The sequence below is a fragment of the Trichoderma breve genome, chromosome 4 (assembly GCF_028502605.1).
Source record: "Trichoderma breve strain T069 chromosome 4, whole genome shotgun sequence".
Taxonomy (NCBI): Eukaryota; Fungi; Ascomycota; class Sordariomycetes; order Hypocreales; family Hypocreaceae; genus Trichoderma; species Trichoderma breve.
Genome location: NC_079235.1, coordinates 4072510 through 4096809, shown reverse-complemented (window position 1 = coordinate 4096809; position 24300 = coordinate 4072510). Strand labels below are relative to the sequence as shown.

General features: G+C 52.2%; 3 protein-coding genes across 3 annotated transcripts; 1 reads left to right on the top strand and 2 right to left on the bottom strand.

The window, feature by feature from the left end:
• Positions 1-8001: 8001 nt before the first annotated feature.
• T069G_07504 (uncharacterized protein) lies at positions 8002-9662 on the bottom strand (the record flags this gene model as incomplete). The annotated part of the gene is made up of 2 exons (XM_056174714.1): positions 8002-9386; positions 9494-9662. 2 exons carry the CDS (start codon positions 9660-9662, stop codon positions 8002-8004), a joined length of 1554 nt encoding a protein of 517 aa, XP_056028293.1.
• Positions 9663-19721: 10059 nt separating this feature from the next.
• On the bottom strand, positions 19722-21648 carry T069G_07503 (galactokinase galactose-binding signature domain-containing protein; the record flags this gene model as incomplete). Its single annotated transcript, XM_056174713.1, has 2 exons — positions 19722-20667; positions 21014-21648. The coding sequence occupies 2 exons, from the start codon at positions 21646-21648 to the stop codon at positions 19722-19724; spliced, it is 1581 nt and encodes a 526-aa protein (XP_056028292.1).
• A 1356-nt stretch (positions 21649-23004) lies between these two features.
• On the top strand, positions 23005-23982 carry T069G_07502 (uncharacterized protein; the record flags this gene model as incomplete). The annotated part of the gene is made up of 1 exon (XM_056174712.1): positions 23005-23982. The coding sequence occupies one exon, from the start codon at positions 23005-23007 to the stop codon at positions 23980-23982; it is 978 nt and encodes a 325-aa protein (XP_056028291.1).
• Positions 23983-24300: the final 318 nt, after the last annotated feature.

Sequence of the window (24300 nt, the reverse complement as noted above, 5' to 3'; positions counted from 1 at the left end):
AACACGTGCCCCGGGGCCTGGCAAAGCCAGTCTACAGGTACAAAGAGGGTACACGAGCGTGCTCTGTCTGTCTGCTCCATCCCAATCAAAGCAAATGCGCTGGAGTCAATCATACATTCATTCATCCATTCGATCAATCAATCAATCAAATTCAAGAGCAATCCATCCAGGGGTCATGCGATGCAATGCAATGCAATGCAATGCGTTATCCTCGCTCGGTCAACTGGGTGAGCAGCAGTAGCAGCGCCATCAGCCACCATTCCTGCAGCCAAAGTCGCCCAGATAACAGCAGCAGATCCTCCGCCATGGACAAAAAATAGCGAGTCCAGAGCCTAAGAATATGTACCTTGGAGTGCGAGCAGCGCAAGTGCTGACGCTTGGCCGCGCATCCAAGGTACCTCGACCCAGCTAGCGCGGCTCCCGATAGCGACCAAGTTGCAGGGCACATGCGCTAACACTGTAATGCCTGCCGCCAAATACCGGTAAAAACACCACATGCAGACGTTGAAGATTCATGTGTGTCGCCACGGGCTCGTGCTGTACTGTCGCATTCTCGTACTAGACTACCTTAATAGATGCTTGATACAACACAACACAGTACAGTACGGGTCAGGTACAAATTGCAGGTGGGGAGCAGAGAGTGGTATCAAACCGCCAGGAACCCGGCTAGGCCGATCACGCAGCGGGCTCGTTTTGGGCGCAAACAAGACCAGGCTGGATAAGATGACGCCAAACACGGGACGATGAGGATGGGCCGCTGGGATTGGCTGGTTGCCAATAACGCCTGCGGATTCGAGCAGACCAGGGTGCGAAATATCAAATAACGACTTACTCGTGGCCATGCATTGCCGTCACATCAGCTACTCGTTCTGTTGTGTTGGTGGTACAAATACCGGACGTGGACCGACGGCAATCAAACTGAGACCTCTGGGCAACACAAGGCTGAGGCAAACGAACGAGCTGCCGGAAGTGAGGGGATTTGTTTCTGTGCGGTGCTCCGTAAATGCCGCCCTGCTCATTTCTTCCACGGTATTGATTGATCAATTACGTCTCTGCTCCGTACGAGTACTCCATGCCTATCTGTAGCAAACCCGCAGATCGCTAAGCAGCATGCATCAAGCAAGACTGGAGCAAGCCCAGAGAAATCCATCCATGCGAAACGGCAAAATTTGCACAAGCCCTCCCATGCTGCGAACCTAGCTGTATTCCGTCCGTAGCCCTGAAAAAAAGTCTCGCGTGCGCACAGCTCCGGGCATCACTAGTAGATATAAACGGCGAATCCAACGTCCTTCAGCTCGCGATTTGATGCTATTAATGTCAATTATGGCCTCCACTAATGCGCGCAGGCCAAGCGGCTGCAGCCTGCAAACACCACACCAGCCAGACCAGACCACTTGCTCGAATCGCCACCGCCTCCATTCGGCATCGCATCCCAGTCCGGGCTGGTACGAGCATGTAGGATTTGCCTGCCTCTCCGGCTCCTGCTCGATACGGCATCACAGCCCAGGCGCCAAGGTCTGGCCCTCAAGCGACGGCAAACGACCAGAGCAAAGAGAAATCAGCTGCTGAGGCCCAAAGCGGCGCTGTGCTCCGTTTATGTCAGCTCCCTTCCAGCCCCATCATCGTGCCTCTCCACAAGCCTGGACGCGCACGTGGAGAGCAGACGGGAGAGCAGATCCTGGCGGTGATACGGATTCACAGAGAGCGGAGTAGTTTATACGGAGTACGGATTATCCCAGGCAAGACCAGGCCAGGCCAGGTTCAAGGCCCCAGGTCAGTACGGGTACACGTATCGTCGCCAGTCATGGCATCCATGGCTTGGATGGATATTGGTGGCGGCTATCACGGTTATCACACTTATTTCGACTACGGCCACTGCACACCACAGATACGATACGGACCTCGCGGCATTGATGCCTCTTCAGAACATGAACCTGGTCCAGCCCAGCGCCGCACGAGCCTGTCCGTGGTCAGCCATGCCTCACCGAGCCTCACCCAGGCAGTGGCAGCGTCTTGCAGCAGATGCTGGCCCAAGCAGACCAGACCCGGGAACGCCGCTCTCCGAGGCCATTCTGCTCATCTCTCGGTGAAGGCCGCCGTCGTGGGTTGCCGTGTGCGGCCGCTGGTTGTCTTGTCTGCCTGCAGTGGCTTTGCGTTATTGTGATGGCAACTCAAGCTGTGCCTTGCTTGCACATTCCCCTCTCTTCAATCCTTTCTCTCTCCGTCTCCCCGTCTCTCAGCCTCTCTCAGTCTCTTATCGCACCTTCACAGCCACTGACAGCATGTGATCGCCCAGCCCAGGGACTCCGTACAGGCATCACTGTTTGGGCGATTCCCCCTCGTACCTGCTACCCCATACGGACCAGGACAGCGTGACGAGATGTGTGTTGGGATCGGATTTCGGAGTAATGATGACCATAGAACCCAATCGCCAGCACCAGCTCCAGCTCCATGGGATGCATCGATCCCTCAGCGCACGGTCCTCTGCCCACTTTGTCGCTGACGCCGCGCGACTCCGTTTGTGAAAATTGATAGCAGCAGGCAGTGAGGGAAGAAGAGGTGAAAAGAGAAGAGAGAGAGAGAGACGAAGGAAAACCCTCGCTGGCTGGCAATCTTTGGGCATGGATCCTCGACACCCTGGTTCTCCGCACAAGTGCCTTTTCTGAAGCCCGCAGCACCACCCGAATGCAGGCTCACGAGTAATGAGCCACGGACAGCGGCCTCTTTTCGTGACTCTGGGACGGCAATCCCAAGGGAAGGGAAAGAAACAGTGGCAACACGGAGATGAGGGTGGGCAATCAGACGATCCATCCAAGTCAGGTCAGCTACAGCAGGCCAAGAGCATTGGCATCCAGAGCAGCTCTCAGCTACTGCAAGCAGCTGATGTTAGTGGTGCTAATGTAGCCCTGCGGACAATAGCCTGGTTTGGTTTGGTTGACTGCTCCTCAGTTCATCTCAGCCCTAATGAAGATCTAGGCCCAGCTGTGTCGATGGAACCAACAACATTCGGCGCAAAGGGCCAGAAACAGCAATTCCCGTCTTTGTACACACAGAACGGACCGTTTACGATCTGCAGCAGTTCATCGAGGGCCGGTTCTTCCACCAGTCAGTCTCATTGCTACTGCTATTGCTACATCCATACGAGTGCTGCTGCTGTTATACTTGCCATCTTCTCAGCAAACCACATGCAACCACCAACTTGTACCCCTTTACCCCCCAACACACCACCCAGCGCCTCTAGATGCTGCCGTTCGAAAGTCCAGAACTCGTCGACCAAGTGATCAAAGCAGCGCCCAATCATAATGGACGGACAGCCGTGGGAATGGAGGCAGACCAATCCGAGGGAATTGGCGTCCACACCAGCCAACCTTGTTTCCTGCCAACCACAAGCCGTGGCGTGATTGATTCCTCCAACAGGCGCCCCTCCGTCCGTTTTCTTCACCACCCTTCCAACAGCCTCCGCCACGTGGTGCCCCGGAGCTGTGCTCCCTTTTCAATTCCAGAAATCTTCTTCCCGCGCATTGTTGCACGAGGACAATTTCTCCTAGCCAGCCAGTCCAGCCCTCCGAGCGGCATCGAGTTTGGGCCGTTTACCGACGCTCAGCTCTTTGACAAGTCTGCCCTACCAAAACACGATTCATTACCGGCATCACAGCTACACACACTCACTTACTCACTCACTCACATCTCACACACATTGACATTATCTGCAGGGTGATTAGTTTACTTGACACATTTGGCCCCCTTCTGCCCACCCCCAAATGCTACGCCAGTCACCTCGCTCCATGGATGTACGCAGTACGTACGAGTATTATACAGAGAAGCAGGGACAAGAAGAGTCCAGTAGTGCCACTTCCCTTACCTCGGATTTTGCTTGATAGAACTCCAGTAACCTGTTTCTTTCCGTGATCCAGATGAATTCCAGACCCTTCAGCCACAAACCTAAAGTCCTATTTACCCTATCTAGCGCGCCATCGGGCAAACGATTGGCGTTTCGTCTCGCTTCTTGGCTTCGCCTTATCATCGAGTAGATTAGGCTGTTGGCAACAACATTAATCGTAAAGCGTCCATCCATTCCCAACCAGCCATTTAGCATGGATCAACCTGTCTGTCCACTAACCCATCATGCCTCTCTCCGTACACTTACTCGTCTAGGCCACTATATTGCTTTGTAATCCTACCACTTTCTTCCTTGACGCCAATTTTGGCAACACGGACACACACACCCCCGGGGTCACCCATGGCACATCTCGGACGCCAGTCAGCTGAGCGGCTTGCCCTGTGGTACCCCATTGCCGCGGATCTCGTCTTGTTTGTCGCCAACGTGTCACACAGGCTGTCTGTCAAAAAGAAGAAGAAAAAACTTGCCGCCGGACGGACCTTGTGAGCCAAAGGAGACGGCAGTCCGTCTCCGTTTCTCCTCCCACCCTTTTACTGCATCTGGAGCTTGCTACTTGCTACTAGCATCTGCTGTTAGCAGCTCTTTGTCGGGGGAACGATTGTAGCTTTTGTCATACGGCCTCGCCGCCGCATCAGCTTTCTAGGCATCGGGTATCCATTCCATTGGCCATTGGCTTCATCAAAAAACTCGCTCGCTCAAAGTTGCTTCATTTTCTCATCCTGCACGTGGACTGGCACAATGCTCGTCTACATACATATCCATACATATCATATCCAAAACAGGGCCCGGCCGCCTTTAGCCGCGCCTTCTACCTACACGGGGCGACAGAAAAGCATTAATTTGTCCGTAATGAAGTGCTTACGCACCCTCCCCCCGCCAGTCCAGCCTTTTTTTCCCCTTCTCACCTCCCATGCGGTGCCTTGTTTCCCGGGGATTCCAAATTCGAAAGACTTGCCCCAAACGAAAAAAGAGGGAAAATCATCAGCCATCCATCCCCCCAGACCCAGACCCGACCGACTCTAGAGCGTTATCCATCCGCTCCCGCCAGCCCTGTCGGCCCCATGGGCGACTTTCTTCGGAGACGGCTCCGCCACTTTTACTTAGGCCCGCCGCGGGCTTTTTCTTTCTTTTCTGATTGTTGCTGTTTCTCATCGTCGCACGCCCCCCTCGGTTGTGTTAATTGATGCTAAATACCTACTTGTCAGTGCTGTCTGTAGTGCTGGATTTAGTTTCACCACTAGCAGTTTGGACAATGATGGCAGTTGGTTTTTGGTCCCATTGCCGTAGGGGCCGCTCGCCAGTATCTCTTAATACTTGCCCGTCTAACTGTAAACGTAGAAGAGACAGCGAAGCAATCAAGAAACCCCCTTCTCGCTGACTCTTCCCCTTGCCGAGATATGCCACTCTCTCTTCCCATGCCCTCTCCCAAAAAAAGAACATCCAGAGATAAATCAGCACTCTATTAATGCACGCAAGTCAGCATCCGGGCAATCGGTACCTGCTCACGCACACCCCTCAAGAAACCAATCATACATCGGCCGACCAGGTGCCAATCTCTGCCCTCTGTTTCCGTCTCTTTGTCTCTTGTCAAGTTCGTCCTCGGATGCGCGCTGTAAGACTTCACTCTCAACCATCATTTCCCTTTCTTCCCTCATAACTCGTAACGCCGTCTTTCCATCTCACTTGGACAAATACGTGCTGTTACTCCGGGATTCGCTTTATTGCTACTTGCCACTACCACCTCTTCCTAACCCTAATACCACCCTTTTTCCGGCACATGCAACGGCCGTCACGCTCAAATATGATCAATCATTATTCATCAGCAGATAATCATGCAACAGCAGGATCAACACATACCAGCAGAACAAGTCGAGCAAACAAGTTTCCAGCAGATGAAAAAAAAGCATATTCCCCTCCTCCTCTTCCTCCTCCTCCCCCCATCCATCCAAACACCTTTCGCACACCCCCTTGTGCTAAACTTCTCACTTGCCCATCCATTCCCCCAATACCACCCTCTTGCTTTTTCTCCCACGTCTCCTCCATCCTTTTGATACCTGTGACTTTTTTCCTTTTTCCCTCTACTCTCTGTCTCTCTGTGAGTGTCTGATTTTCATAGGACTTGTCCTTTTTTGCGCCTTGCAGATATTTTATGCAGGCTTGGGCTCCTCCCCATGCTACCCGTAAGATGTGCCGGCCTCACCCTTTTTTCACCAGTGACAAGACCCAAGCCCCGAATCAGATGGGATCACGAAAGGGAAAAAAAAACGAACCCAATATCCACACCCGCAAAATCCTTCCCGAGATAAAACGGAAAATGATGCGCAGAGCCGCTTAAAAGCCCTCGCAAAAACGGATAATGGTGATGAAAAAATAAACATGTATGACCAACGGTGTCCCAATTCAGTTTTACCGCTCTCTTACAGGGTACACAATCCGCCAAGAAAAGCACGTCGTAGCATTCAACAAAAGATCAAGACATACTCGTAATAAAAGCAAAGACCCAACAGTGAAAAATGATGAGCACCCAGGTTTGATTGATGATGTGTACATGGGGGGAAAAAGCTCACCTCGCATTTACACGTAAAACTTGTCATTGCTTTAGTGGCTCAGCTTGTGTGAACAGCCCCCCTTGTCTATGCTGTTATGTCTGTGTCTCTCGGCTTGCCTTCCTCCTAAGGATCTGCTGCTCTTGATCAAGCAATAATTACGGCACAGCCATGACATTACATACGCGCTTGCAACAACACGAACAAGCAGAAAAAAGTCATCCATCACATTTTTTCCAGAGGATGACGGAGGCCCACCTAAACCGCATGCAGACGACAAAGACAGAAACAAGAGAAAATCATACAGTAAAAGCAAGTAAGCAGAAATGCCCCCCTCCCTCCCCCTGTGACAGGGAACAAGCAAAGACAAAAGACAGACAAAAAACAGGAAAACTATGGAGTACATGATGGATTACATGAAGCAAAAAACAGGCAGCAGTATAAAACAAACTTTTTAGTTGCTTCTCCAACTACCCCGATGCCCCAGTCCGAGCGAAACACTCGCAGGAAATCTAATGCCCGTCATCACACCCGTCCTTTTCTAAGATTACATACCTCGATTCGTCGGGAAATTCCGTTTCCTCGGCGGGGGGTTTTCTACTTTCCTGATGGGATTATCTATCATTTCATCACTCTTTATTTGCTGCACTGCGCTCGCTGTTGGCCAAAAAACAAAACTTGATGCGTCACATTACCTAAACGCCGTGCTGTAGCAACAACTGATACAAAGGGGAGTGAGGGGGTATTGATACGTGCATTGCTGCATCCACGATGGAATAAACCACTCGTCTAATAAAGGTCCACACATCTTTGGTCTAGGTAAATCTTGCACACAGTAATCCATTTTTGTTGCTCCTACTCCCGCAAAATAATGATTCATTCCGTTGAAACACTTTCCCAAATGAATAAAGCCAAGACCAAGACATAGAGAAAAAAGAAAAAGAAAAACGTTGCCCCGTAAATTCGCCCACCCCGTACTGTAGTCGCAAATAATCCCCTTGACCTATACCCGCATCCCATAGTCGTGTGCCAGTCTCCGAACAAAGGAAAGAAACCCGCCGCTCTCTCGTGTATATTGGAGCAAAGAGAGAAGAAGAAAAGAAATCGTCATAATGTGAACTGCAGTGATCGTCGCTCTTCCGCTTCGAAATCAATCTTACTGCTCAAGTAAATGCGTGCTGATGAGGGTATAAAAAAAAGAGGGACAGAGAATTAGAAGAGATGAGAAAGTCAAATAGATGAAACAGAACGAAGAGAGTAAGAAAAAAAATGTGTGCATGGCGGCCGTTATTGTGTCATCGTCTACCCTCCGGCCCCCCAGGAGCTCTGAGTGAAAACCTCCCCAACCCTGCCCGAACCGGTGTTATAGTAATATATGCATATCCGTCCGTGCCGGGATTTTCGGGGCACATGTGTGTTTCGTATCAAAACAAAAAAATATGTTCGATCTGCTATGCCGCGAGGCCAGCAACCACTAGGGAAGAGTGGTCACATTGGTCTTGTTGTATGTAACTCTAAGTAGTCTGTGGTACGAGGTGCTGCTACCCTCGTGATTTAGTATGCATATGGAGAAGAGTTGTATGCGTAGGTATTAGCCCGCTGTTCCATATTCGAACCCGGACTTGCGGTACCGCAAATATCCGTGGGTGCGGGACTATGCATGCCATTGGCGCCATAAGCAGCGGGCATAGTCTGGAGACTGCCATTCGCATGTGGTACGTAATCAGTCCCAACCATCGGGGTGTCGGACATGCCCATGTACTGTGAATGCTGCTGCTGCTGTTGCTGCTGCTGCTGTTGTTGTTGCAAGGCTTGGTGGGCGTCGTAACCCGGAGAGGGAGGCGCATTGTGAAAGGTGTAGCCTGATGAGTGCATCTGCGGCTGTGCCGGCTGAGGCATGTAGGCCTGTCGCTGGTAGTATGCGACCATGGCTGGATTGGCAGCATTCGACATGCCGTACTGAACCATGTGATCTGGTTCTGGAGTGGTTGTTGCTGCCGGAACACCTGCCCTGCTGTGGCCGTGGATCGCCATCCTGCACTCGCTGCGGATGGGAGTCACAAAGTCCGCGCGGAAGTTCTGAATGGCGCCATTGGGGCTTGAGCCAAGGGCAATAGCGTATTGGACGAGGAACTGCAGGTCGCCAAGATGTCTAGTTTCTAGGCGCTTTCTCAAAACACTGCTAGTTTGGGAATTCCACCGTAGGCGACTCGGGTCTGCGTCTGGCCATAATGATTGTGACCAAGTGCTCAAGACGCTAGATTGACGGAGCAGGTTACGCATTCTCGCCGAGTAACTCCACTGGCCACTGCTTGCGCCCTCGTCAAAGTGCTTGACAACATGGCTCACGTACTCCTTGAATGTAGGTCCGGCATGCGCGTCGCTTGGCGCCTCGAAAACCTGGAGGCAGTTCTCAAAACCACAGGCGAACACCGTCTGAGGACATAGTGGAACCTTGGCGTCATCCAGGTTCATCCTTGATCCGCCATGAGAGTTCTTGAGGTGAGCCTTGTAGGCCGTTTGCCAATCAAAGACCATCTGGCAGCCTCGATGCCGGCAGAACCATTGTGCGTTGGTGTGGTGGAAATCTTCCATGTGGCGCTTCAAGTCATTCTTGCGTGTACATGTCTTCTGGATGCCCTCCTCGAGACAGAATCCGCAGGTGAATGAGCCCTTTTGCTTGGGAGCTGCTGTCGTAGGTGTGGTGTCCTCGGCATCCCAGGACGATTCATCGGTAAGGGCTATGCTGGCTCGAGTCGTCGACGGGCTTGCGTGGCGCTTGCGGCTGGTGCTCGCTCGAGGTGAAACGTTGGAGGTGACGCTGCCGCATGTAGACGACGTATCTGAAAATGCGTTGTTGCTGCTCGTTGAGTCGAACATATTTGACGAGTCTTCGTGCGAGCTTCCGCTACTTGAGAGCATGAAGGATCTTTCCTCATCTGCGGATAAAAAGTAGACGTGTTAGAGGCACCAATACAGAATCTCCAGCTACAACAACGCAATAAAGTCGTGCCTGTCGACTAACAAGGGCGTAGCAACGACTTACATGATGAAGATGGTGATAGGCGGCCTTCTTCTTGTAGCAACCTTCCCAGTTCCTCTCGTGAATATTTACCAAGCAGGTGTCGAATCATCTGGCGATCGACCCGCTCTTGCTGGGGTAGGTTGAGTTCGGGCGACATGCCCTCCTGATCCGGCCAAAGTCCCTGTGCCATGTCTTGTTGTAAAACCAGTCAAGCAGAAAGGATTGGCTATCCCAAGACCATATACGGTAGAGGGGTGAATATTCTTGAGAGTTGAATTAGAGTAGTAAAGAGTTCTTGATGCCAAGCCACGTAATGATTTGGTGTGCGACGTTGAGCTCAAAGGTCAGGAAGAAAGAGAGAACAAGAGATAGAGCAGGCAGTGGGTATATCGAGAGACGTGTGGGGGGGATGTCGTTGCACGTTATCACGATCGGGTATTATACACAAAGGTCGAAAACACGATGTCAAGGCGGTGAGGAAGTTGTCAGATATAAGTAGTAGCAGTATCCAAGAGAGTTCAGGACGCGGAGAAGAGATCCATATACTCGTGAGAGGAGGCGGGCAGGGTATGGTGAGAATTAAGTGGGATGCCGGTTGGCGATGGGAGGGGATCGCTCAACACGTGCTGACCGAGGCGTTCGTGTAGGCCCGCGGTCTAGCTTCCGTTTTGTCAGACGATTGCGAACAAGCACTGAAGTACGGAGTATGACGATCGCGATTTTGAGTTGTTAGAAAAGGTCTTGGAGCTTGTTTTGCGGCAGCAGGAAGAAACAGTCGGTTAAAGAATTAAGATGCGCCGGAGGCGTCTGTCTTTATGGAGTCGTGATCTGAGGGAGGGCTCCGCCTCGGTCGACACGGCACCTCCTCTAGTGCGGGCGTGCAAGCAGGAACAAGGACGAAAATCAATGCCACGCAGAAACACAAGGCATTCGATTCCACCCGGCTAGATGGCGATGAGATAGCAGCAGTAGCAGCATGCACGGAGCGTCGCCGAGCGGCCTCAAGGCAAACGCCCCCCAATATGGGTGCGCATTCTTCCTTGGAAACCAGACGAGCCGAAGAGCTAGTCCGAGTAATCGACCCGTGTGCCACTAACTGACAGCACGAGGGAGCACATGCGTACGACGCTAATGAAAGCTGGGGGGGTGTGAGGGAATCAGAGCAGACACGATGGAACGGTTTTCGACGAGACAATGGACGGCAAGATTCCCACCGGGCCAGAGCTGGCAGCGGCGGATATCGCTCATGCTTGCTGCTCTAGGGATAAGTCGAATGGGTACGTTCTTCACCCTTCTCCATGTCAAGGGAGTAAGTTTTGGTAAGTTTCGCGGCATGCAGAGACATGCTAGCCTCTTCCTCCTTAGTGGTTTCTGATGCTGATTGTACTTAGTCCCCTTTATCTCGCCTATGGCTGCAGTCTTTCCGTGGTGCAAGCAACTTGGGACTTGTACGTAGGGTGTGGTGATAGCGCCAGTAGTAGGCTACTAACATGACGGCCTGCTACCGTACCGACGGTTCGGAGGCTCCACCCACAAGGCAATCCATGCTTGGGCCACTTGATGAGTGGGCAGGTTAAGAAGAGGGCGTGCGGCATGAGACGGATGGGTCGAGTGGCTTGTCCATGCACCATCGATGGATCCAGATACAAGGCCGGGTAGTGGTCACCAAGCCAGCGGACTGGAACTGCGGGTTCCACTCAAGAGACCAGGGACTGGATTGGATCATCAAGAAGAAGATGCAGTTCTTTGGAAACCAGAAGCAGGCTGTCCATATCCCCATTATCCCCATACATGGGGGACGAGTTTGGAAGTAGCAGGCGCCGTATGCAGCACGGCCTCATTGAGAAAGACGAGGGAGATGTAGGCTCAGTCATCCCATGTTGTTAGTGCTCGTTCGATCTCCTTCCTTTGCATTGCAGTTTATTCAATACGTTGTAAGCTTGCATCATTTCCGTTTGATCAAAGCATTGGGCTCAGAGGGTTGGGCAGAAGCCCCAATGCAACGTCAGGTCAGTGCCAAGCAGAAAGCACTTGAGCTGCCTCGTGAAGAGACACCGACTGCCTCCTTGTTCCATCACATCAATACGGAAGAATCCAGAGACGGATAAATTTTATGCCCGACTTCCTCAAATGCCAGATGCAGGTCGTTGTCAGCCACAGGAATCTGTGGAGATGCAGTTATTAGTCCAAGAACTTTCGTAGGCAGCAGAATAAATGAGCAACAGCGCGGCTAAAGGAGATGTCAATTACCTAGACGAGCAATTGCCAAACGGGTAACGGAAAGATGCCAGTGTTCGAGTGAAATTGAGCGCCACAACGTCAGTCTTCTCCACGCAGCTGTAGGGCAGAGCTACAGGAAAAAGGACCGAGTATTGCGACTTTGTGTGAGAATAAAGAGGACTTAATGAGGCGCCAAGTATCCGCAGTCAGCCGTAGTTGTGCGGAGTACTGTACAAATGCCCCGGTCCTCGAGGTACGGTAACTCATGTCCTCTCCACCCTGGTAGGGCCGGCGTGCGGCCTAAGAGGCATTCCCGCAGTCCCTCCACGCACACCTCTCACACGACCCGACAGCAGGGCTGAGTAGCGACTGGGATATCCCAGGAGCATTAGTGAACGACAGGGCGGAGGGGCCGTGCTCTCGGGACCAGATTGCGATGTGATTTGGGAATCGCAGGGACCTCTCGATAGCCACCCCTCCCCCCCTTTTCTTTTCCCTGGCTACAGCGTCTGGCGAGACAAAAGAACCCATTGCAAGATGGCATTACTCATCTGCAGAGAGAGACTCGTGGCTTTTAATGTGAAGTTATCATGGCAAAGCCAACGCTATAACTTTGTGCATGTCAGATACGCCAAATTGGCTGCGTACCAAGCGTATTGCTCAGATATCTCAATGGCCTGACCTATCTCCTCATCTTTCGCCCCTCTCAATGGCAGTATACATACTCTTCCCGAATACCTCGGTAGGAGATAAAGCGTCCGGAGTGTCGGTATCCCGTATTAGTGTCGAGATGATCACGCCTCATGAAACAAATGTATGCAGGGAAATGGTGGTGATGGTGGTGATGCACTCTCCGGATCGTGTCAGCCATGTCTTCGGCATGGCTTACCGCCGGAGATTGTTGCGGATATGAGGGGGGTTGAAGAGTCATTTACCTGTTCGTCGGTAACGCTTTGAGAAGATGTAATTGGACGTGCATGAACGACCGCATTGACACTCAGCTAGAAAACTTGATATCCGAGTCAAGAATGAAGAGATGCCGACCCAGTCGACAAGTAGCGACAGCCGGGCGGACGAACTCGGGTTAGAAAATCCTGGCAATCTCCTGTGGCCCAAGACGGGCGTGTGGCAATCCCTTGAGCCCTGCTTGCTTGCAAATACAGTAGCAGGAGCTCCGTACTTGGACTAGCAATCTCTCCTGCAAGTAATGTGTCGTTGGAGAGCTAACCGTAAGGCTGCGCGTTGCAAACACGACGACGGCCCCTCCCCCCTTTCTAGGATATTAGACCCCTCGTTACTCCATTACCGATGAGACTACCACTCCGTTGCACGAGCAGGGCCCTCGGAGGTGTTTGGTGGAGAGCGTACCTATCCTGTATCGTACAATTGCCCGCGCGGCAAGGGCACAAAGTACCAGTAGGAATGTGATATTCCGTACTCCGTAGTATCTGCCGTACGGTAGCTGAAGCAAGCGCTCGAGTGCATTGACGACGAGCCCAAACGATTCTGAGTCGGCTGGCTGAGGCCGTCGCATCCCCCAAAAGCTAACTTGAGCCCAGCCAACGCTGTCTCGCTCGTCTTTGTATCCGGACGCAATAGTGCCATGGATTCTGTCAGCTACCTACCTTAGTTCGCATAGTATGCCGTACTCGTCCAAGCAACTGACTAGGGGTCGCGGGCAGTGCGGATATAACGGTTTCCGGCGCAGTGACATCCGCCTGCGAGACATGGCGTGCAAACCGCCGTGCAGGTATCGAGTGCCATTGGTCGGCTCAAGTTACCAACCATCGGCTCGGGGTTAACGTTGACATTGACGTTGACGTTGCCGTTGACATGGAGGATGGAAACAAAAAAACATTCCGCCCTTTAGTCATCAGGTAGCACTCGGACTCCATGGCTAGAGCAGAGGTGCGAAAACAAGATCTAGCTTCCGAAATTGCGGCGATCGTTGGGAGCAGCAGCATGGATGCCAGCCGAGTAAATGGCAAAACGGCGGATGCGTCAGAAACGGCGGTGATCCAGTGCGGTGCGTTGCGGTGCGGTGCGATGCGATGCGACGGACGCGCACTTGGTTGGGCAACGAGCCAACGACCGCACAATGGCATGACATGAGATGCGATGAGATGGGCAGCAATACAATGCGAAGCAATGCGACATGATCGGTCACAGCTCGGGGTCAAGAAATGGAGTCAAATTAATCCAAATATACTCGTCAGACCAACCTTAAAGGCTCTCGGAATAATACAAGCACCGACTGTTTCGTCGGGAATTGGAACGCGGAAGGAAGCACCAGCAGGCCAATGATCGACTTCGTATCTCGTACTTTCAGCCTCTGCCCCTACCTCGAATTCCCCGCCTCTTCTTCATGCTTCCATCGTCCCTTTTACCCTTTGCCGTTTTCCCTTTCTTTTTTCCATCGAATGCAATGGTGGTGGTAGCAGTGATGATACAGCGCTGGAGACAGAAAAACCACCACTGAGCGAGTTTCACCCCCCTGGCTAACGATCGTCCCGGGCTTCCCGTCAGCCAACAAAAAGACCCTGACGGGCCCGAGAAAATCAAATCATGATCTTCTGGCCTGATTAGAATACCATTTCTCAGCGCTCAATGGGTCCAGCAATGCGGCGACCAAGCGGCCTTTATCATGCTAACCCCTTTCTCGCAATTGCTATTGTAATCACCATCACTCGTCAAGCAAGCTTGAAGTTGCTATATGTTCGGCCACCTGCCAATATGGTATAGGGTACACGAGGACGGAGCTCTGTTGGTTGAAAGATGTCCAGCTCCGGTCAGTCCCCTCGGACTTGCACCTTAGCCCCTCATGGCTGCTGACCTGAATCGATTAAAGTCCTGAGGATAAAGTCCGTTTACAGTGAGTGCAACGGTAATCCGACATTCGTCCAAGCGCCACTAGGCAGCCTTCTCGACCATGGATCCGCGTCTGATTCCAGATCCCGAACATGTTCATTACTCGTACACGGAGCGCTGTCCGCAAATCATGGGCCCGGACGAGTAAGCACCTACTCTGCACTAACGATATGATGGAGGGTATTCATGTGCTGCCAAAGGCATCTGGATGGATGGCCTCCCATTCTTCGGAGGATATCAGAGCAGAAACTTGGCATGTAAATCATTCGAGCACCTCCTCCGGAGAGGGACACCGAAATAGCTGGACCCGTTTACGCGGGTTGATCTCTATGTACATCTGCAGTGCGGGTGCCGTTCTGCCGTTGCCGTTGCCGCTGCCGCTGCCGCTGCTACAGCTGCTACAGCTGCTGCTGGCAGTAGTCTGGAGCATTTAGCAGTATTAGCAAACGCTCTCTTTTGATTAGTGTTCCAGACTGACTGACTCTGGCAAATAGGGACAAACGCCAGTTGACAGGGGTTCAAGCCCAGTCAGATCGCTTAAGACCTGAGTCTCCATCCTCATCATCTTCAAGTGGCAGCCAGGTCCACTCATAGGGCGGAGCTTTGGCCACCACCTGGCAATGCTCTGCTCTGTGCGAATGAGCCATAACTGCCACCTCCGCAAAAAGCGCATCTTTGCCCTCTATCTGCAGTGCTACCTTGCTTCGATCAGAGTGTGTTAGCATGAACATAAGCATGCCTAGACATGCCCGGACATGCAAGTACTACTAGTAGTGCTACCTGGCATGCTACCCGCAAAAGCTGCCATCGGCAAATCGTCGAAAAGCTTGGCCCTTTGCATGACATCCGGCACCACTCGCCACTCGGGGTGCTTTGCAATTGACCCCAACTTGTGCCTCCTACCCCGACCTGTGCCTCAGGTTGCCAACACTAGAGCTAATAATTATCAGATCCTTGCGCCAGAAGCGATCGACTAAACTTGCTTCGATGAGACTACTGGAAGCAGTGCTAGGCACGGAAAACTTCCGTAATCATAAGCATTTCTAATCCCACGAAGCAGCCAGGAGTACCAACACTACCAGGACTACCACTGCTAGCTCTCCGGGCACGTTCTGCACTACTCAGGTGCCTTTGTGTAGGTGCCTGGCAACCTGGGCTCGAGATGATCATCGCTTCGGCGCTAACGAGCTCCTTACTGATGAAATCCGTTTATCCACATTAGTCCGCACCGGCCGGATGTTGTTTTAGTCCGTCCCATGGCGCTGAATGCCCAGGGAAGACGATGAGGGCATAATTAGCCCACTTTACCACAACGTGGCAGATGCTAGCCAACCTCACCAAATCTTACATACAGCAGTAGCTGCCTCGGCATCTTGTACATCCGCTAAGGACGGCGTTCGTCTTGTACATACACTACTCAGCGGGCGAACATGAGGTATAGGATGAAAGTGTGTTATCAGGACGAATAGGACGGTTCCATGCCCGGTGATGTGATGCTACTCTGACCCCAGGATGCTGCTTTGTCATGCCAACGCTGCAATATCCCAGCATCGCAAGTACTACTGTACGAGCAGTACGAGTAGTACGAGCATTCATGCTGCAATCACATAACATACGAGTACTGTACATAGTAACTCGTAGTATCATGCAGCTGCTGCCCACTTGGCGCCTTTGCAATCCTTGCGTCACTCTGGCCCGTCACTCTGGTCTGAGAATTTCTCCGTTCCGTGAATGGCGCCTTGAATTTATGGTAGCCTTACCGGGAGGGCGCAAGCGTCGACATGTTTGCCATGTCTGTTCTATTTTTGGGATAAGGGGGTAGCTTGATGACATTCGGGACGAATGCTAGCCAACAGCCTATTGATCCTCATCGATCAAGGGCAACAGGGTGTCCGGCTTCTACTTTGGTCTAGCATGGATAACACACAGCTCAGGATATTTTGGTCAAATGCGCGGACGACGCCTCATTTACGCACTGACTCTGACATACGGCTGTGTAGACGACTAAGATGGGGAAGTGAAACACTCTCGCCGCATGATACGGAGAGCAAGAGCATCTGCTGGCCTGGAGAGGAAAAGACTACGAGTATATGGACTAAATGTGCATCTGGTAGATGCCATACACGATTGCTTGGTGTTAGTGTGGATGACAGGGACTGCTTGTCTCGTCTCCGGAGCACTGACGGATCTGGAATACGCTCCCTTCCGATTGGGAACTAGGCGGACCAATGATACGAGACACCATTGGCGAACCCTCGTCTGAGATGAAAGGAGGTTGTCCCCCCCATGAATGCGAGTCCGACTTCCTTCTGCCGCCGTTGACGGGCGAGCCGATGAAGAGTAAGCTATTTGCGAGCGACAGCCTGGCGTCTTGGTTTGGTCGTTTTGTCGTTTGGATCTGCTGCCCCAGAACCGTTTAGTAACATAACGGAATGGAGAACGGAAGACAAGAGAGACACGCGAGACAACCGTCGCATAGTAACTAGTACGCCCCGGGGCGTCTTGTTAACGTTTAATGTGATGACTGCCGTTTTCCGAACAAGAGGAATGGCAAGCCCACGACGGGCAAATCAGGAAACCACCGCCGCCGGCACTCGGCGCTGCTCGGCGGCTGGAGATGTTGCACAGACACTACAGCCTGCATCTGGTGTGGTGAACAACGACCTTGAGGTTCTACTACAACTTGGGCCGGCAGTTGAATCATCATCCCAGCTCATCTTGCACAGCTGCTCAAGGATGATCGATTCATGTCCAAGTATAGCGATCGTTCAGCTCGCTCACCTTTGCCATAATGGTCCCTTCTTGTTTCACGGCTACGGAATACTGTACAGGTATGAAGGAAGCAACCTGGTTACCTGATACAGCTAGCTTACCGTAACCCAATACAGGAAGAGAGACGCCATTGTTAGTGATTACTCTTTCTCCATACCGGCCGCTTCCACTCCCTACTTTTCCCAACACACTGGATGGTGCTACTTGAACATCCTCCGCATTACCGACCGCAAGGTCCGCTAAACAAGCGGCAAAACCATTTCGGCCCAGTGACGGAAGTTGGAATTCTCTAATGAGCCTGCTAAGCCTTACAGGTTCTCACCCTCCTTTGACAAATGGTTAGCCCAAACAGTCATTAGTCGAAACGGGAAAGACGGCCAGATAACGATTTGTTTCCAAGGCACACGCCCCCTAATGCCTCGAGAAGGGGGAAAAAAAAACTGACCTATTACCTACATATCAAATGCTAAGTCTTTTCCCTACTAATATCTTACCATGTTTCGTTGGCTTTTTTCGTTGGCCATCTCCGGGCCATACCCGGCGCGTCATATGGAGTATGTCTAATAACACGGAGGTACAGCAGCTAGCAGGCGGTTTCTGCTGCCTCGCCCATCCCCACCCTTCGGCGCTGGTGACACCGCGCTATTCCCGTATCCCTGCTGGCTTGCCTTGCATCGACAAGTCATCTGTCCCTTGACGAGAGGATTCCTGCGAGAAAGTGCTTCAAATTTGGTAGAAAATGACTGTCGAGGCGTCTCCGAGTGCGTAGCCTAGACGGGTTGTTCATCCGAATTCAAGATATTCCTCCAATGGGCAGACCTGACATCCTCATTGGCAGCATTGACAGCACCGGCAGTTAGTTGCCACGGATTAACTGATTTGCTCCCAGGAACGCCTTCTCATTACCGGACTATGATCCGTAGTGCTGGGGAGGTTTACTAATTTGGTGGCTGGCCACGAGTCTGTCATTTGTGGAATCACGCCACAAGACGGACTAAGGAGCCGGATGACGAGTAATAGCAGAAATGAGAGGAGATGGTTGATGATAGGAACCCAAAAGTGTTCTCCGTTGTGTAAGCTTCGACTTTGTGGCCGTGCTCCATCCGAGGTACCTGTTTCCCTCTCTCTATTTTCCTTTCTTTTTTTTTGTCTGTGGTTTGTCTCATTCTCTCAGTACTGCGTCTTTTTGCCGACGCTTGCGCCCTTTCGGCAGTTGCAATCTCGGTATCCTCACGAGGCGTCATCGCTCTCACGCCAAGGCCTGAGAGACAGAAAGCGGACGTGCGCTCATTTTCCTTACAATGCTATTGGCTACCGACAGCTGCTCCCTTCCCTTTGCTTTTTTTTACCCTTTTCCCTTTTTCCAACCTCCCAGAAAAGCTTGGCTATGAGATAGACTTTTTGTGTGTGGGGGACGTCAGGCGGCCAATCGTCCATTCCCATTTTCACACCTTTCACACACCCCCCTTTCGATCCTCATCAGCCCGGTTTCATTCATTTTTCATAATTTTTCAATGGCGTGGGGGACATGGGGTGTGAGAAAATAAAAATAAAAAAAGTGATCATCAGAAAAGGACGGACCTTTTTTTGAAAATCACTCGGCCGGATGAAATTGAAGGGAAGATGTAAGACGCTTGTTCTTGTTTGTTTTGGCAACTCTCTCCGAAGGAGCTGGTTGCAAAAAGGCTATACGAAACAAAAGGGACCATTGATGATTTTCCTTTCGCCCGTGGAGAGAATTAGGCTTTTTGGGGATGTGCAACGGGAAAGGCGAATCAGCAAAGAAGCCGGGTTAATCCCATCCATGGGTAAGGGTAAACTAGTTTCTTTGCTGAGCACTCTCTCCTTTTTTTTTTTGTCTTTGCTCTCTCTCTATCTCACTCTCTCTGCCGTGTCTCAGTGAGACAACTACCGGCCTGTGAAGTGAGTTCACAGGGATTTGTTACTCCATAGATGATGACTTTCTCACTCACCGGGTTTTCGTCATGCAAGATGAAGGAGCTTTTGTCTGTCATATTGACTTGCAGCTGTAAACCTGACCGTAAATCAAAACGATATGAGGAGGGTATTCCAAATTCTTGTCTTTTTGCTCCACATAAGTGAAATGTAACGGGGTGTATTTTATTTTGTTTCTTTTTTCATCTGAATTTTACAAGTGTCCCCGTCCCGGTTTCCCATCTCTTCCCTGTAATACATGGGGAGGGAAGAAGAGAGAGAAGAAGATTGAAAATAGAAAAAAAGCGGGCTATCATCTATCCAAATACAACAGGCAAAAGAATAAAGAGATGACGGGAGGGGGGAAGGAGGAAGGGGGAGACGCAGCCTCGCATTGCAAACTCGTCACATTACTTTTCTTTTATTTCCTTTTTGTTCTCCTTTTCGCCGAGCATCACCTTATCTGGCCTCCCTCGACTATATAGACGGCGCTCCCTCGAGCGGGCCGGCTCACCACGACAGCCTGCTCCTTCTGCTCGTCCGTCAGGTCCATCTTGGCATAGTACTGCTGCTCCAGCGCCTCCTTGACGGCCTGCACCTTGTCGGCCGGCACGAGGTGGACGCTGCATCCTCCCCACCCGGCTCCCGTCAGCCTGCTGCTATAAGCCCCGGCGCCACGTGAGATGCGACATATGTCGTCGAGCTCTGGGCAGCTGCACTCGTACAGGTCCCTGCACGAGTCCTGCGTCTCGTTCATGAGGCGTCCGAGCTCCTCGTTGAACTGAGTCGTGTCTGTGGCGCCCGTGTGCAAGGGACGCTCGAGCAGCGTCAGGAACTCGAGGACTCGCAGCGCCTCGGTGAAGACGTGCAGGGCTCGCTGCCTGAGCTTGAACCGGTCGGCGCGGACGGGGAATCTGGCCATGAAGCGCTGCTCTAGCTCCGGCACGGACATCTGGAGGACGGCGGCGATTTCCTCCCGCGTGTAGCCGTCCTCCCGGGTCAGCGTCTCCTTGGTCACCTCGACGAGCCTGCGCAGCTCCTCCTCCTTAGTCAGGCTCTTAGCAGCGGCATAGTCTGACCCGCCGTTGTGGTAGAAGAAGGTGTCGTGGAATCCCTGGAGGCTAATGCCGAGAGGACCTGCGTCTTCTGGCAGCTGCGTACCGGGTGGGTTGAGCACCGCGTGAAGGTAAGCAGCCGCAAAGCTGACCTCGACAACACGAAGGTTGTAGTGGATGGGTCCTGTGACATGTTTATTGGACGTGACAAAGGATTGCGCGATAACGAAGCACAGCTCGGGCCTGGTTGGGGGGAACTTGACCGGCCGGGCAGACAAGCCGGGGGTGAAGGACACGAATGTGGCGGACCCTTGCTCCGAGAAGACTGATGCAGATTGATCCATGCTGTGGCGGTGATGATTGTCAGCATTGTACGATTTACGGCGAGGATCTGTACGAGAGAGTTTATGCGGTAGGGCCAGGGGGGACAAGGGGGGGAGGGAGTGAAAGGGGACGGGGGGGAGGTGTGGGTTTGAGTTAAAGGACAAGTATGTAAGTATGTATGTAAGTGTTAAGTGTATGTATGTAGGAAGTAGTTGCATGATGCTCGGTAAGATACGAAGTGCCCACTTGCTGCGAGGAAAATCATCGACGATGGTTACCGGATTACGGGAACATGGGAGGCAGCAGCTCAACGGGGCAAACCGGGGGGCCATTGTTCAGTGTTCACGAGAAGAGAAGAGAAACTTACCCTCCAGAGTTGACCCCAACCGCTCGCTCGCTGACGATGGCGAGCTCAGTCAGCTCCTTCTTGTCCACTGTGCTCTCGCCATTGGCGGCCATGACGGCCAGAGCACTGGCGGTGACAAAGGCGGCGCTTGAGCTCAGCCCTCCGCCAACGGGAACGTTGCCGTCCATAAGCACTTCCATGTCGCAGGGGCGGAAGTCGGCCCCTTTCTTGCGGTACAGGAGGCCCAGGGCGCCGCGGAGCCCGCTCTTGAAGTAGTTTGTCCACTCGAACTTTGTGGAATCAATCTCGACGTCGCTGCCGATCGGCACGTCAAACTCCCCGGGGGCGAACTTGCCGTCCTGGACGTTGCGCACGGAGACCTTGAACGTCGTTGCGTCTGCGGCGGCGGGCTTTGTCGAGACGGCGATGATGGCGTCGGCGGTGATGGCCATGGGCAGCACCGAGTACAGCGAGTAGTCGATGTGCTCGCCGATGATGTTGACTCTGCCGGGCGATCGTGAGATGAATTCAGCCGGGTGGCCAAACTCCTTTTCAAACTTGGCAAGCAGGTTGTTCCATCGCGGAATCTCTGATGCAATGGCAGTTGGGGGGTAGATGTCCTCCAGGGACTTTGCGACTGGGACAGGACCAGACATTTTGGGGGGTTTTTCTCCCTTTTGATGTGATGTTTCTCTCCTTGTTTTTCGATGTGATTTAATGGAATTGTTTGTACAAGAACCGTCTAGTATAGCAACTGGACTTGATATCGAGGAAAATGAAAAAAGACCCCGCGATCAGAGCTTCGTTCTCCAAAAAGCAGTACCCCGCAGTGGTTTTCACACGGAAATCAGGGGTTCTTTTTTCTCGCCCTCTATGACGTATGCGGATCTGGAGCTTTATAAAAAAAGCAAATATCCGTTGGTCACTTATAATCAGGTGTGACCAAAAAACAGGATGAAGCGCAAAACAGTGACTGATAATCTTGAGACACGCAAGACGATCAGGATGATGGGTGACGAGAAGAAAAGCCGGCGCAAAAGTCTATGGAAAAAAGAGCCAATGCAGAGATATCGCAGACAATCCGGATGACACGCGATAGATATTTGACCAAAGTGGCGATCCTTTTGGCGTGACCTCTTTAGAAGACCCCGCTAATATCGTCGGCGGTTTTGCGGGTACTACGGAGAACGTACGAACGGGACTTCGTGGATCCCAGGGGCCGTTAAGCGCACGAGTGATGTTGCGAGGCTGGGAAATCTCGTGGTCCGGACAACAACGAAGAGGATTCGTATTTTGCTGATAAGACAACATTGTGAAGCTAAATAGTCGAGAGGGCCCGGAGCAGTCCGCGGGAAATCCATCGGATTTCGACGGCTGAGGGGCGCCGAGAGTAATGGCGAGATATTTTTTGTTGGCTTTGTGGAACAGCTTGGACCACCATTTTAGGTGAAGTTGCATCAAAGGAATCCAAGCCGGAAAATTATTCGGAAATGGATAGGTATGTCAAAAGACCAGCGGAAAAAGAAAAGTAACGCTGTTTGGTTGGTTTGCTGTTGTAGACGAGCGAGGCTAATGACGATAATAGAAAACATCACGGCTTTTTGACTTCTGAGAATAAATCTCGAGAAAGATTCTGACGACGTCTTGCGCCTCATCTTTTACAGCTGCTTGCTGGCGAAGATGTGTCGCATTGAAGTCACAGGCCAGCCGGATTTGGCGGATTCAATACAACAGAGTCGAATGCCTTGACATCTGTCGACCAGCTGGCAGTTCAAACGACGATGGTTTTGCCAGCTGATTGAACAGCTATAGCACTTTGTGCTTCACCATGCTCAACCAAGAACTCAAAACTTTGACCAAGTCAAGGGAGAGAGGAAAAGGAAGATAGGGGCAGAAAAGTCTCAACAACTTCCTCTCCATCAATCAAAGCATCTGCTCGATGAGCATTGGCTACGCGCCCATCACCTTGCTCTTGTCGACATCACCTTGCAATTTCGCCTGACAAATAAACCATGGAGCTCAAAGAAAAGCGCTCAGTCGTTAGCCGTGAGCTGAAAACCCTTGAACCCGGCTCTCTCTACATCACGATCTCCGTCCCTCGATCAAGTTCTTACGGTCCTGACTCGCCCGTCAGCTATCCGACATGCCTATCTGAGGATCTCGACTTGGCGTCATACGAAGTGTCTTGCGCCAAGGGCATCGACAGAGAAGAGTTCGACTGGGGCGTCTACCTGCACCGAGGCTATGGCAACGGCACCTGGTACGAGCTCCGCAGAGTAAGCTGCACGATCGACGCCGGCATCGACGGTACTCTAGGCTCCAGCTCCAGCAGCATGTCAAGCATGGGTATCGAGGGTGCAGGTATCGGCGATGGCGATGGCGCCAGCGTCGTCGCATGTTCCTTGCCCTTCTACACTCTCTCCAGGCGGGAGATGCGTCTGTCGCCGCGTCTGCAAACCCGAGTGGCCGCCCTCATCAGGGTCCTGCGCGTGCCAGAATCCTTCGCCGATAGTCTGACGCTCTATCTGGACTGGCTGGCGGTGCAAACGGCGCCCAGCGCCACGAGGTCCTTCATCTGGGCGTCGTCCATGTACATTCGCACGCGTCATCACCTTTCGGCATATGCCAACGGCAGCGATGGCGATGTAGCAGCAGCCACGGGCTTCACCACGACAGGGTTCCTTCAGGAGGCCCTTCACTTGGCGTACAAGGAGGTCTGGTACGGGCTGGGAGGCCAGCTGCCACGGCCCATGATGGCTTCGGCGTTTGGGGTTGAGATGCTCATGGGGGAGGCCAGCACCGCAAACATGCAGCAGCAGCAGAATGCCGACCAAGATGCCGATGATAAATCGACCAAATTCCTATGGGGGTATGTGTATCATCAGCATGCAGAAACAGGGCTCTATGACACCCCTTGCTGGAGTAGCATTACCTATACGGGGGTGGCTGTCTTCGAAGATGAAGCCATATCGATCGACTCATCGGTTTAAGCAATTTATCACTGAATTCTCCTCGATGCTCATCGCCAAGGATTCTGGGGCAAGGAGTCGGCGGAGCAGGATGAAACGGGGTGTGCATTCTTTTTTTTACAAATCATTCAGGAAGGATTACTATCCTGCAGGCCCCATGCAATGCACATGGAATACTCGGGGATAGGGTAACCAAGGATAGGACATAATGCTTGCAAACAGGATCACAAGTGTCTGTCCCTGCTCCGTGCTTTCTCAAGGGGTATGTGTAACCGGTGAAGGCCTCGGTGGCTGCGCATGGGTTCGATAATCGAGCATCTTCACCCCCCCTCCCTGACC